A 14,452-nucleotide genomic window follows, 5' to 3' on the forward strand; every position below is an offset into this window, starting at 1 on the left:
AGCACCTTCAGTTTTGCTGCAAGAAAGCAGGCAGCAAATGGGACCAGTACTTCAAGTCATGCCTGCTAATGTCCCTTAGGGTCTCCCTTTCATTGTCACCACCTGTTGGATGCTGTACCAAGTGGCTTTGGTGCCACACGGGTGGTAGGTGTTTGCTTTGGGGTTTTAGATGAAGCCTCACAATGTGGATGGTGCTGAGGGAAGCGGGCATCTTTCAGAGACAAGAAATGAACTATGGGCATCATAACCAAGATCAAATATTGATCTTTGCTACAGGTTAATTTCAAGCTCTTCAGATGGCCTGCAAGTAAAATAATTCACTTTTGGATCTTTTGCATCCAAAAACCTGTGCTCTATTTTATAAGTTGGGGTCTTCAGCAGTTGAGGCACTGTAAGGGGTGTAAGGGCCATGACTACAAGTTTGCAAGGCTTGTGGCTTGTAATTGGATTGCTCCTGACTGGGAAGCTTTCTTGTGTAAGGCATACAGATGTTACTCAGTCCTGTTTCCCTGTTGCTGAACTGCTGCAGCCTCTGAGTTGTTTCATCACTGAGGCTGCAGTTATCACCTATGGAAGGCAGGCAGTGCTCACCTGTTGGGAGTTTGGAGAGGTTTTGCTCAGTGTTCACGAAAGGCTTTGAAAGCTGTCGGAGAAGAAAGGTGCTCTGGAAAACCTACTGACTGCCATGGGGGTTTCTTGGTGCTCTGTACATCGGGCTGTGGTTCGAAACAGGGTAGGGAGAGTTTTAGCCTTCCTTGCATTGTGGTTCCTTGCATTCCAAGGTTAGCTCCTTGCTCATCTTTTTTTCTCTCCCTTCCTCTGCTCCTGCATCTTCTAGTTGCAGTTTGAGTGGTGCAGTGTTTTCTTTAGGGCAGGGTCGCACCATTTGCTTGCCTCCAAATACACTTCTGGGGTTTACATGTAAGAACTGTTTGGAGGTGGACTGCTGAATTTTCAGTTCCTATGGGTTGTGCCGAGACCTTCCCTGGTCATTCCTGTGCTACACCAGTGCTGTGGTTTGGGGATAGCCTAACAGAAAGTTGCAGCCTGTACCCAAAAACCTGTCTGATGATCTCACCTGAATAGCTGTATTTCTCAAGGCAGCAATCCTTTGTTTTCCTGCCGTCTGTGCCTTTAATATCTTTCTGCTGCTTGTTTCCTCTCTGTTTCATTTCTCAATTTGATCTTTTTAGTGGGCTAGATAATTACATTTACTGAGTATCCTTCCTGCAGATCACCATCGTTATAATCTCTTCCACTTGAGAAATGGTTTCCTTGGAATAAGCTTGCATCCAACTTACAAATGAATTACATGAAAACATTTATATATGTGTTTGAGTTTTACATTTAAACTATACAAAAATTGCATAGCTGAAAGTCTGTTACACATGCACATCTTAACTATGTTTTGGTTGCTTAGTTATGCACAAGTGCACAAAATTCTTTAATTATACTGTGACTGTTTTTTCAATACCAGCTTATGTATAGAGCTTCCTCAGGTCTAGAACACAAATGGGTCTTTAAAAAGTCTGGATATTGTGTAATGAAAGATGGTTTGTTTGGTAACTGGACAAGTTGTGCTGTTGGTCATTTGTGCAGTTTAACTTTCTAGAATGAATTTATCATACAAATTATTAAAAAGATGCAGAAATCTGGCTGCTGGACATTGGTTGTATCCCTGGTGGATCTCCTCAGGAGCATCTCTACCCTTTTATCTGTGAGCCTGAGTGAGCCAGAGCACAACAGAGCCTTTCTTTCCTCCGTGGGATCAAGGAAGATGTTAAGATGTCTGATTCTCCCCCTGCCACAGTTAATTTAAAAATTACTTTCCCTGTTGAGTTCTCGTCTGCCCTACCTCTGTCAGAGACCTAGCAGGCATAAGGCACTGCAGCAGGCCAGTGCCTTTGGTGGAAAGTTACTTAACATGATGCTATATGCATAATGTGATAGAAAATGATGCATAACACTGTTGGTGTTTATAGTACTTGGACTGCATGATAGACCAAATACAAACTAACTGGAGGAGCTTTTTAGTTACGAAGAAACCAAGTGATGAGTTGAGCGCCCAAGGTGGGCATACAGCAGTTGCAAGCTGTCTATTGGATTTGAAAACTGGCCCAGTGGAAACAAGGGAGTTAAATTACAGCTTCATAATCAGCTGTCCCTGTTAGAGAGGGGATAAAAGCAAAACCCAAGATCCATATGCTGAGGCACTCAGCACCAGCACTGCAGCTGGCAGAACGCTGTGTCCTCCTCCAGGCATAGCTCAGCCCTGCTGTTCTGTGTCAGAAGACAGGGATACCAAAAGGAGCAAGAGCTGCGAGCTGTTTGCATCACTGGAAACTAGTGGCTGTGTTATAATAAAGGATGAGGTATGTGAGGTTTTTTTTTTTTGTGCTTTTACAGAAGCAAAAAATCAAGATAAAGTCTGCTCAAGTTAACAGAACCGTGCTTTTGTCAAACTCGTCAGCCCAGGAAGAATGGTGCTGGAAGCTGTCATAAGCTGGGCCTGGAAAGGGGTAGTCTGGTGAAGTAGGAGGGAATTTGCTAAAATTTCCCTGTTCATTTTCAAGCAGGCATCACCCTTGAGGGAGCTGCTGTTCCCTAAAGCGTTAGATATATTACAGGGCTGTAGAAGGAACTGCTCAAAAAAAGGTCACAAAGACTTGCTGCTGTCCTGCCTGCCTTCAGGGCCAGGTCCTTCCAGATCTGACTTTCTGTTAGTTTGTCTTGGTCCCCTTCCACCCCTCCAGAAATGAATCCTAGCAGTCTCATACATCTTTTGCAGCAGGCACGTTTCTCCAGGCCAGCTTAGGGTGGTGTAGGAAGAGGAAAGCCTTTCAGGGTGATCTTTTCAGACATGCTGGAATCTGTGTAATACACGCAGATTTTTAAACAGCTTTTCTGTCTGGTGATTACTATTCTGTTGGCAAAATTGGCATGTTCTTTGTGCACTTGTGCTGTGCTCAGTACCTCAGCCTGCAGCAGCGCCTTGTTGCACGTTGGGTTCAGGTGCAAGTAACTTCATTTCAGAAACCTGGATGAACATTTTCCGACAGACCTTTGAGCAAACTTGGTTGGCACCCTTCCAAAGCTGTTTTTCATTTGGTTTGTGTCGGCGCAGGCAGCAGGATCAGCAGGGTGATGGATTGCCCAGCGCTGGTGGACCTGAGGAACTTTTGATCAACGGGAGGTTTCTCCAGAGGTCTCACTGGTCGAGGTGTATGCCTTGTGCTTGGCTTTGGTGCTCTTGTGGTGCTTATTTATTTAGCTTCAAATAGGGCCAGAAACAGCATCACAACCAGTGTTGCTGTGGTAATGGCACTTGCAGCGATGTCTGGAAGTACCAAGGAAATGTTTCGCATAGGAACAGCCAAAAGGATTTTTTTCTGTTTTTTTTTTTTCTCTCCCTCCTTCCCCCTCTTCTAATTGTTTCAATGTTATAAGTTGATATGCTCATTTATCACTGAAATTGTTATTAATGGGTGCTGTTTTTCTTTGTCACATTTCCATGGCAACTGGGTGACATGTTTGTGCAGAACTATCTGCTTCCAGATGGAGATCTTCATTCATAAGATTTGCCTACTGAGAATTTTTGCAGAGTATTCAACTTAAAAACCCTTTTTCATCACCCTTCCAAGGGGCTTTGTGTGAGGGATGGCACTGCTTTCTGGTTTCTATCGTGTGATGGTTTTTATGGTGGACATTACGCTTGATAATATTTCTAGTTTTAATCTGTGGTTCATTCATATTATTTTTCTTATGATTCAATGAGACTGCTTTGCTTCAGTGCTGCATTTGCTGTGACAGCAGCACTGAAAGCACATTGCTTTCCCATTTGAATTGCTTCAGCAACTCTTTTTATATAATCACAGAATCACAGAATGGCCAGGGTTGGAAGGGACCCCAAGGACCATGAATCATCAACCCCCCTGCCACAGGCAGGGCCACCAACCTCCACATTTAATACCAGCCCAGGCTGCCCTGGGCCCCATCCAACCTGGCCTTGAACGCCTCCAGGGACAGGGCACAAGACAGTAGTTTTCTATATTTTTTTAAATATATATTTATTAATATGTATGAGAGAAGCATGCAGATTTATTGCTCTTTGTACATATACCTAGCTCTGAGGGTCAGTGTCCTAAAATTTTAACCACATTCATTTCTTGACGTTTAATTTTGCACATGAAAGAAGCATGAAGATGTTTTACTTCTGTCCATTTTGATATAAAACTGTGTTTAGGAAAAAGAAAAAGGTACAGCTGATGAGCATGATGGAGCGAGGTACATATACACAGAACTCTGTGTAATTTCCTTTATCCTGAGCTCCATGCAGCTTTCAATGTCTTGTCGACTGTCAGATTTGATTGAGGTCAGGAAGGACCTAATTAACACCTCAGGATTGCTCTGGATGGGTTTCTGATCATTCAGACCAACGTATCTCAAAGTGCATCAATAGCAGATGCACCCCTACCTGATCAAGCAAAACTGGTGAGCAGTTTTAGCAAATACCAGAGGTGTTACCTGTAGGGAATGCATCAAAGGCCTATTTCCCCAACCTGTCTTTAACGTAATTTTCGTATTATTTTAAAGCCATTAATAACTATCCTCCAATGGTGTACTTCTGGGTCTGTCTGTTACTTAAACATCCATTCTTTTGCATTTACCTTGCTTCTATCCTGACAGTAACTTCAGAGCCAGAACAATCTCATAAATACCACAGGATTCTTGACTTCTGAACACACTTCTGGACATCTCCAATATATGTTATCTACAGAGGATAGATGTTACCATCAGCTGGTCAAAAAAATCTATACGTAGCTCTTGCCCTCACAGTAGTAACATGATTGATGCAGCGCACGACCTTATGTCTCACCAAGTCTTTGTGAAATACTTAATTGAATGTAATTGCTATATTTAGTATGTATGACATAATGGCTGTAGTCCTATACGTGGTGTTACGTGTCAGACTCATTTCTAATCTGTTTCACCCACTAGCAATGTCCCAGCTGGCCAAGATGCTGGGTAGCACCTTCTCCCCTGGCTTGGCACCCCTTTGGTTGCTAAAAGTCTCATTACAGTTAGCATAAATGGCTGGGAAAGGGCTTAACACTGACTCATCCCATTGCTTTCAGGGCTTGTTCTGCATTTCCCATGTCAGATCCCTGCTCGAAGAGATTTGTGAGGAGCTCGTAAAAGTGTTACAGCTTAGCTTGATCCAGAAAATTAAGGAAGTTCCACATGAACATGAAGGATGAAGCCTTTGTAAATGCCAGAGGGAGATGCTAACAGAAGTTAGTGTTTCTCATCAGGTACCAAGAGGGTTGCATGTATAAATGTCAGCATTTCAGCGGGGATTCAGGTAGTTGTGAGCATTTAAGCAACTTAGCTCAGTGGCCACTGACGTTAATCAGAGATGGGTTTTTTTCCTCAATAAATTGGGTAGTTCTGCTTGTGGGTGTTTCCAGCAGTCCCTGTCTGTGCCTTGGAAGCTGTAGGGCTTGTAGTCACTGGCATGTCCTCCTTTTTCTTTTGATGACAGTTTAAGTAGTTAGCTGTTTTTTTCCCTTTGAACATGGAATCATATCTATCTATTCCTATCCCCACTGAGTGACTACTCAGTATGAGAAAACAATGCCAATATGTTGTACCTATGCTCGATATTTTAAGGAAAATATTTTGCCTGTAGTAGGAGCTTGTGAATAATATCATCGCTTCAGACTTCACAGTGCTGACTGTTCTGTCCATCTCTGTGTGTGTGATGCAGCAGTTGATCGTGGCCCAATCTTCTCGCTCCCTTTCCTGAGCTCAGGTTGATGGTCACCTCCTGCAGGCCCCTGCTGTGCTTCTCTGCTGTTGGTACGTGCACTGCTAGCTCACAACACCTAGGTTTGATGGAGTTGCTTGCTGCCTGGCACTCTGGTCCGTTAATCATTTATTTAGGCATTGAAGTATGCCTGCTGCTCACTCAGCCTGCTGCTTTCTTCACGTGCCTCATCCCCAAGAGTTTGCCGCTCAGGTTTTAGGGCAGATTGTCAGCTTTAGGTTTTGGCAAATTTATATCCCTTTGGAGATGCGGGTAGGGATTTCTAATGCCCAAACCCATGCTATATAATAGATGGGTATAAGTAAGACACTTCCTATTAAAGGACTGATGTTACCAGTGCTTACAGAAGCATGTGCAAACTTTGGCCTGATTATTTTTGCATTCTCCCAATGAGAAGGCAGGTTTCCCTGAAGTAAGACTTGCTAGTTGACATGGTTTGTTCAACTTGTCCTAGAAACATGATGAAAAGTGACTCTTTTATTTTTGGGAAGCTTGCTGCTGCGTGCCTCAAGCACAAACTGATCCAAGCATCTGTGCTTTTCCTCTACCTTTTTCATAAGGTGGAGAGAAGAGTCATGCCAGCTGTGCTGCACAGATAATTGAATAGTTATTAGATTGATAAGTATGAGGCAAAAGCACATTTACTAATCCACGCTGTTAGTTATCTGTGCAAATTGTGCAATAAATCCCTTAAGTGTCTCTTATGCACCTCACAGTCCTCACCCCTGCCTGGTCTGACAGTCCAGTTTCTCCAACATCTATTCTCTTTATAAGCCCTACACAGTTCAGGATGTTCCCTGCTGAAGAACATGAGTTAGGTACAGATATTACAGTCAATCAAGCATACCTAATTTTCAGGCTTTTTTGTGTTAAGGCTTTTTGGTTTTATGAAGTGTCACCTTCTGACTGCCTTCATTCCATTTAAAAAGGCAAAAGGTTCAGCAAATGTGCTCGTGTATACCAGTATAATAATTCTTAATTCATGTTCTTCCAGTGTGTTTTAAACTCTTACATCTGTTTTGAATCTGCGTTTGAAATGCTGCTATTTGATACATTCTGTGGTTTTATTTAAGCTCTCTATTAATGTATTTAATTATATTTAAAAAGTTATTTACTAGACTGAATGCAGAACCTGCCTGTATCTTAAAATAATCGATTTTTCAAAGTTAGGCTTATTTGACCTACACTCAATTGTTCATAGTGTCCTGAAAGCGAGATTCCTAATAAGTGATTTTTTTGTTTTGTTTAAATACATTAAACCCAGGAAAATCCATTTCTGCTTTGTTTTCCCCTGAGCAAGGGACAAATTGCTTGACACCCCAAGGAATGGGTTGAAAACGCCATTAATAAGGTTTGTGTGGTTTCTTTCCATTAGAAAATGGAAATTCTTTCCATTTCCAGGTTTCATCTTTTATTCCCAGCTTACTGTATCTCATTTCATTTTGCACTGATACGCTTACCGAGGCTGCAGTCCCTGTATCTCTTCTGCATGGTATATCCTGATGGGAGGAATGGGGTCCCAGAGCTCTGGGCATCTTTCCTGTGATTTGGCTTGCTGCACAGAGAAGCCAGGCAAAAAGGCATAATAGCTCCCTGTTGTTATTGCAATCACTGGGCTCCTGAGCTTGAGAGAAAGGAAGTGAAGAATCCCTTTTCCCAAAATCCATGGGAGTTTGGGGATGTTGTGTCCAAGTAAAGAAAACCCAACTCTGAGTGATGCTATTAGCATCTGCAGGTAAAAGGACATGGCAGGGCTGGCACTGGAGCTGGGAGTTGAGCTCTATTGAAAAGCTGAAGCATGATAGAATAGTAAGGGCAAAGCAGTCTTACTTCTTTCTCTACTTACTTCTCTTTTTCCTTGTTTGCATGTAGGATCTGTCCCGGGGTGACTTTCACGTGTAGGAAAAGCGGTTGTGGTGAGGAGTGGGGGAGGAGAGTTGTGTGGGAATGTGCTGTCTGTCATGGGGTACCTTTTAGCTCCATTGAAACAGTGCAGGAGAAATAATGGAAAAAATGCAGTGTTTTGGAGTGTTTTTCTTTGTTTTTTGTTTTTTGTTTTTGTTTTTCCTGGATTGTAACCTAATTTTTAATTTGACTTTCGCAGCATTGCTTGATTTTTTGTTTTTTAATGCAAAGAACATAGAGGAGCAGCCTCTGCGTCGTAGCTGTGTGTATTGCTTCCTTGCCCACTGCCAATGAAAAACCTGGGAGGCTGCAGGAGCCAAGAGCTTCTTTATATTCAGAAGATCTATACAGGAAACCAGGGAGCCTGGGAAGAGTATGTCCTCAGATACCCAATATCCACTCTTTACAGGGCCAGGCAGGAGAGTTGCCCACCCATCTCTGGAGGCCAGACTAAAGCTTCAGCCAGAAACGTCCTTGGTAGCAGTCCCATTTAAGCCTTTCAAACTACAGACGTGTGGGTTTTAGTTGCCTTGCTGGATGAGGGCCTTCTCTAGTCAGCTGTTTTGGTTTCAAGTTTTTCTTTTTTCCCGGTTGCCGAACTACACTGGTTCAAAACTTTTTTTTTTCTTTTTTTTTTCTTGGTGCTCAGATGAGTATAGGATCAAACCAGTGGAAGAGGTCAAATACATGAAAAATGGGGGAGAAGATGATCAGAAAATAGCAGCCAGGAACCAAGAAAACTTGGTAAGGATTGAACTTATCACTTCTCTAATGAAATAACGTGGCTGTGCTTTTGTAATGAAATATGCAACATGCAGCACATTCAGCCTGCAGCTTACACACAGCAAGAGGACTTCCCTGACAATGCCATACCTGGCTGTGAAGATCACGTGGACAGTGTGAAATACGACTTTGCTTCCTGCTTGTCTTTCTGAATTAGGCTCTGCAGGGAGTGCTTCCGTGATTATACTCACCTCCTTTGCAGATGTAAATATATATAGTTTGAAATATGTGTGTCTGTCTTGCAAACGAGTTGGTGGTAAAACAGCAGCACCCTGCCATGATAAAATAACCTATTTAAGTAGATGCTATTTGCTCTGTGCTTCATGGTTTTACATATTTTAAAATTCACCATTCAAAGTAGAGAAAGAAGTACATTCACAGCAGGGCAGCTGCAGGAGTCATTTTGCATGCGTTGTGTTTTCCCTGACTAGAGCAGCTTGCTGGCTCACTGTCCCACCATCAAGAAGGAGATGCCAGCTCAGTACCACTAGAAATAGCTGGGATACCACTGATGTGGCTTAAATCATGGCTGAGTCACCTCTGGCATTTGTCAGAAGTCATCTCCCCTCTTCTAAAGCTGGAGGAATATAGGTTGTGTAATGGGCTAGCTGGGGCTTGGCCCAGTTTAATTTTTTGAAGACATTTCACAGTAGTAGTTCTGTATGGAATTCCACATCTGGTTCCATTCATTTTTGCAGCTTTCTTCATGTAGGGTTGTTTTTCCTCCTCCCCCCGTCAGTGATACCAAATGGGGAACATCAACAGCAGATTTTGGTGGACCTGTTACCATTATCACCAGCTCGAGATTTGCTTTTTGTCATCAGTGGAAAGCTGGACACAAAGCCACCACAAATTTTCCTTTTGCAGAAGATGCATGGAGGAGGGTGAGCAAGCTCCAGGCAGTCTGGATGCCTTCCATCCCTCTTCTAGATGCGCGTGCTTGCAGTACAAAACAAGTACACGTGTCTTCTTGCTCTGTGCAGCAGTTTATTTTGCTGGGTAATATCCTAAAGCAGGTGCTTGAGGAGCACACAACGTGATTTCTGCTTTGCTCTCCAGATTAGCCCTGTGCTACCTGCAGCGTTGCATTGCTCCAGTGGATGGCACAACCTCAGCTTGCAGTAGGTGCTGGGGATTCTTTACTAAGCACTGCTGAGATCATCACCTTTCCTAGTAGCATCCGCAGTGCCCTCAGCATAACTGCAATGTAAGCACCTTTGTTTTGAGCTGGGAGGAGTGTGACTGTGAGAATTTTCGCTCATTTCAGAGACCTGGTGCTTTGTTGTGCTCATTTTTTCCTGTTTTCCTGTGGAAAAAGCCTATCAGCTTTAAAATGTTTTAAATTTACAGCTGCATTTAGGGCTTTGGCAGAAGGTTAATGCCACTTGAGTAGCAATCAGGAAGAGTTCAGGGAGGCATAGGTCTGCTGAGGTGACACAGCACATGCCAACATTTTGTGCTTTGATTAGTGACTGCTTTCTGGCAGCACTTAAGTGTTAGTCTGATTAAATTTAGCAAGAGACATTTCTACAGCACAGGGCTTATTGTTTTATTATTGATGCTTGATGAGAGCAGTGGGTTTGGTGGAAAGTGTAACAATGTGGGGCTGGAGAGCTAGTAGAGCTTTCTTGTCTGTTTATCTACTGGGAGAAAAAGAGAATAATGCAATAAAGTCTTCAATCAGACAGGTTGTATATACTTTAAAACAAAAACTGTCCTGAAACACCAAAAAGGCTTTGCTTTCCTCTCCCTCATCTTACTATAAGGAGATTATACCGACTGTAAATGCATGCGGCTCTTAATCTTGGGAATTGTCAAGTCCTCATCCTTCCTGGGTTTTTAAGGATGTTTCACTTCTCCTTAGTAAACGTGTTTATTTCACTGCCTAGAGGATAGGTTAAGCTACCCATCATTCAGGCTTTAGTTTTCTTAACGTGTGAAAAGCTGGCAAGCACTTACATAATCCCATCTTCTCATCAGACATTTCTAGGCAACAGAAATGTTTGGAACAAGGAAAGGCGTTGGGAGAATCAGCCAGCCCTTTTCCTTCCTCCCTCTCTCCTTAATTCCACCTTTTGCTGTTGTCACAGCTGCTAACTCATATCTCCTTCTGAAATGGGGCTGGAGGATGGTGTTGTCCCATGTGGAGCTGGCCCTGGGGGTTGGACAAAGCTCCGTTCCTGGGGCACCATCTTCTTGGCTTCCTCCTGAGGGGTAATCAGGGCTCACAGCTGGAGCAGGGCTGACAGTGTAGCACAGAAATACTCTGCAGACATATCAGCAACAAGAATGGCTGTGGTAGGGCTGCACAACAGGCAGAGCAGAAGATTCTCCACATGAAGAAACTCTGGCAGAACGGAAGACCTCATTGAATTAAAATGTAGGTTGTTGACAGGAGAAAAAAAAAAACAAAAAGAAAAAAAGCCAGGCGTGTTTCTTGTTCACTGCTTTACCCAGATCATTTTTGCTTTATTCTCCACTTGCTGCTTGGATATCTCCAATCCTGGTTGAGGAGAAAGGATATTGGGCTGATTTGCTCTTGAGATGTCATTTGTGTGGGGGAAGAAGCGAGCACGCTCTAGAGCACACCAGCAGGGTCTGCCTGGAAACTTGTGGGGTCAGGGACTGATGGGGACAGGGGCTGCCTCTTGCAGGGGCATCTTCGTGGCCTTCATGTGGTTCCCCATAATTTTGAGGGCAGTATGGGTTGCTTGTGCAGTACTGATGAGTTCAAGGGTTTTATGATAGCCATAACCCAAACCAACCAATGGTTTGTACCAACTTTGGGTTTATTACTCAGATCTGGGGTTTTCTTTCAGCTTTGAATGCAAGCAAAAGCTGATGCAGGCTACTTCATTACCTTGAAGAGCTAAAATGCTAAAAATCAGCAAGTACCAATCTTTTTAAAAGTTAAATAGATTCTAAAAAATACATGCAGAAATAAATAACACATTTTTACTATTTCTAAAGGCCTGGTTGTTTTTTTTTGGTTGTTTAGAAAGGACTTATTGTTTAGTTCTACATCATCGTATTAAATATACAAAGCACAATCATAACAGCCTATTTAACATTCATCATAGGACTAATTCAGTTATCCTCACCGCCATCCCCTTGGAGCACTGATAGTTTTCCACTCTAAAATTTTATTGCAGAACAAGGTAAGATAAGATGTGCTATATTCATGCAGCTTTGGAAACTTGATGAGTATCAGTTTTCCTTTGAGACTTTGCAGTAGTACAGAGGCCTCGGAGAACATCAGATATCTAACTTTGTGTTAGACGGTTGACTCGATATTTATCACAGTTCAGTTCTTGGATGCTTTTGTACCTTTTACTAAGAGGAATTGTTTCCTAATCGGTCATGCCACAATGCTACCTGTTGGAACTTCTCTGTTTCGTTATCCAGTCCTCAAAACTTTTGAGCATAATGCTCTGTTGTCCTGAAGCTCAGTGAAATTATATGGTGGAGGTTGAGATGGATTGCTGTTGGAACTGGAAGAAAATTGTACCTCTGTATTCTGCTTGCTATCTCTCATTCCACCTTTAATAATACAAGCATAACACCTTGCATTTTCCTTCCAGTAAGCATAAGTTTCCATTCAACTTACCTCCAAATGTACTTTTTTTGTCAGCCTTGTGTGCGCTGTTATTTCCAGTGTCCCGAGCTTCTCCAGCCTGCTGCTGTTCTCCGTGTAGCATTCAGCTTGGTAATACTCAGTTCTGCACAGCCTTGGTGTCTGTAGGTCTGTCTCCAATGCCAGTACCATCATCTGCTGTGATGCGTTACAAGTATATCGTAGTACCTGACAGATGAAGTGCGTGAAATTAAAAGCCTGGCAGAAAAGGATAAATGAAGCAATTTTAATAACTATATACAGAAGTGAATATGCTGTGCCTAATATAAATAATAAATAATAAATTGGCGGTGCAAAATATGTCTCATAGATCTGTAAATCAGATAAACATTTTGTGAGATGTGATGCAAATATTGACACATGCTGCAGTTCCTGACTGAGTTAGGCAAGTATAGCCAATTCTATTCCCAAGTTCCCCAATCTATATATATATAAGCTACTACTCTCCCTGGTTAAATTTATTGGGGATATTTATGGTGTTTTCTTGTCTACATATGTAAAAAAACCCCACAGATGGCTCTGCAAATGTAAGTATATAATACGATTAGTTTGGTATTTTAAAGTGTTTAAACTCCACTGCTGCTTATTGTTTCTAGACAGGCTTAGAATTGCTGTGTTTGAAATGGTGTAAGTCTATACAATCGTAATACACTGCCAGAGAGCTTTATGAAAATTAAATGTAGCATCATTTTCATGTATACTATAGCATCAAGATTTCAGGCTGTAGGTTTCCTAATGATTGCAACAATAGCATTGTGTAGTGAACTCCCATTGCACTCTGCTTATCAGGGGAACTAAAGCAGAAACGCCTGAGACCACAGGCCTCCATCCTTAGCATGAAGGGGCATTTTTAGTTTTTGTCTGCCCTGAAGTTTGGGGCCTGAAGCATCAGGCAGCAGACCACACCATCCTGCAATGCTGCAGCAATTGCATGGGTTTGGTTCCTTGTCTGCTGTCAGGGCTGCATGTCTGTGCATCTGTCTGCCTAGGCAGAAGTGACTGTTAGCTTCTCTGCCCCATTTTCCTTTCTCCTCCATTCTTTCCAGATGTAATGCCTGTGTTCAGCAAAACTCTTGAAGATGCTGAGGGCTATTGAGTTGAAATTTGGGCACAAAAACATGTGGAAAAATTGGATAATTCTGGGGAGAAAAACATTGAAACATCATTCGCAGAGAGTGGGGGCTGCTCTGGGGGTATAATAATAATAAAAGGGCCAAGTGAACAGTACTGGATGACTTGGTATTGTGGCAGGGTTGCTCACAGACTGGTGTGGCACCCAGCCGTTGCTCTGTTGGCATCTCCTATGGTCCTGGGAGCTGGAAAAGAGAGCTGAGAAGTTGCAGGACATGAAGCAGGGCTGCTCCCCACCATGTTTTCCCTCAAGCACAGAAATCCTGGATGCTGCAGCAGCCAAATCCTCCTGCCCCATAGGAGGTCTCTGCAAGCAGGTCACAGAGGCTGCTCAGAGATGCTCTATTCAGGCTGTTCTTGCTTATGGAAAACAACTCAGAACGAAAGAAGCTGCTTCAAAATAAGTAAGTAAATGAAAGCTAGGAAAAAAAAAAGTAAGAGTAGCTAACTCAGTGAAGGAGTGCTGAGCATAGAGCCAAGCTCCTTTCAGCTGTAGGTAGCAAGGGTTGCACTGGGGCAAGGGAGGCAGCGCCTTTCCCCCAGGCATAGCCACTGAGTGCAATAGCACCAAGCAAAGAGGAATTATTACTCCAGAAAGTCCTGCAGGAGGACACAGTTGCTTATTGGAGATGCTTTCCTGCAGTCTTCATTGGCAGAATCCAGACCAGTGTGTACTCCCAGCTTGCCTTCTGCATTCCCCAGGGAAATTCACCCTCTGGACTTCTGCAGAATTTCAGATTCCAGTCAAATGCTGCAGTATTGGTATCAGTAGTAAAGAAGGTAGTAAGTACTGCATTTCAGTTTTCATGAGCCTGCTTCTGCAGTGTTTTTGGAAGAAAGGCATTTGAAACGGATTTAGCAGTGCGTGGAAAGAATGTTGTTACTGGAATCTGTTACTTTAAACACCAGGCAATTAGCTTTTATCCCTATTGCCTATTTCAGTTTAAATTTGCAGTGATATTCTTCAAAGAATGGTTTCTGTTAATGAATTTGTGTCAGTTTGAGCTCATTTAACTTACGGGTCACTGCATGTTACATAGAGATGAAAGTAAATGATCACAGTAAGTATTAATTTCCTCTGGATTCCATAAAAAATTTTGATGAAAGAGGCATTAATTTTTCTTTTAGTATCTGACTTCTGAAAATCTAGAGAATAAGTTGATGCTATTAAT

At 42.6% G+C, this 14,452-nt stretch overlaps 1 protein-coding gene across 2 annotated transcripts in view; it reads left to right on the top strand.

The window, feature by feature from the left end:
* C5H1orf21 (chromosome 5 C1orf21 homolog) overlaps positions 1-14,452 on the top strand; it is an 89,184-nt gene that overhangs the window by 46,041 nt on the left and 28,691 nt on the right. For both annotated transcript variants that reach the window (XM_048944721.1, XM_048944722.1), the window contains exon 3: positions 8,382-8,476. In XM_048944721.1, the coding sequence (XP_048800678.1) occupies positions 8,382-8,476 (95 nt within the window). The remainder of the gene's footprint in view (positions 1-8,381; positions 8,477-14,452) is intronic.

This window comes from Lagopus muta, chromosome 5, assembly GCF_023343835.1.
Source record: "Lagopus muta isolate bLagMut1 chromosome 5, bLagMut1 primary, whole genome shotgun sequence".
Lineage (NCBI taxonomy): Eukaryota > Metazoa > Chordata > Aves > Galliformes > Phasianidae > Lagopus > Lagopus muta.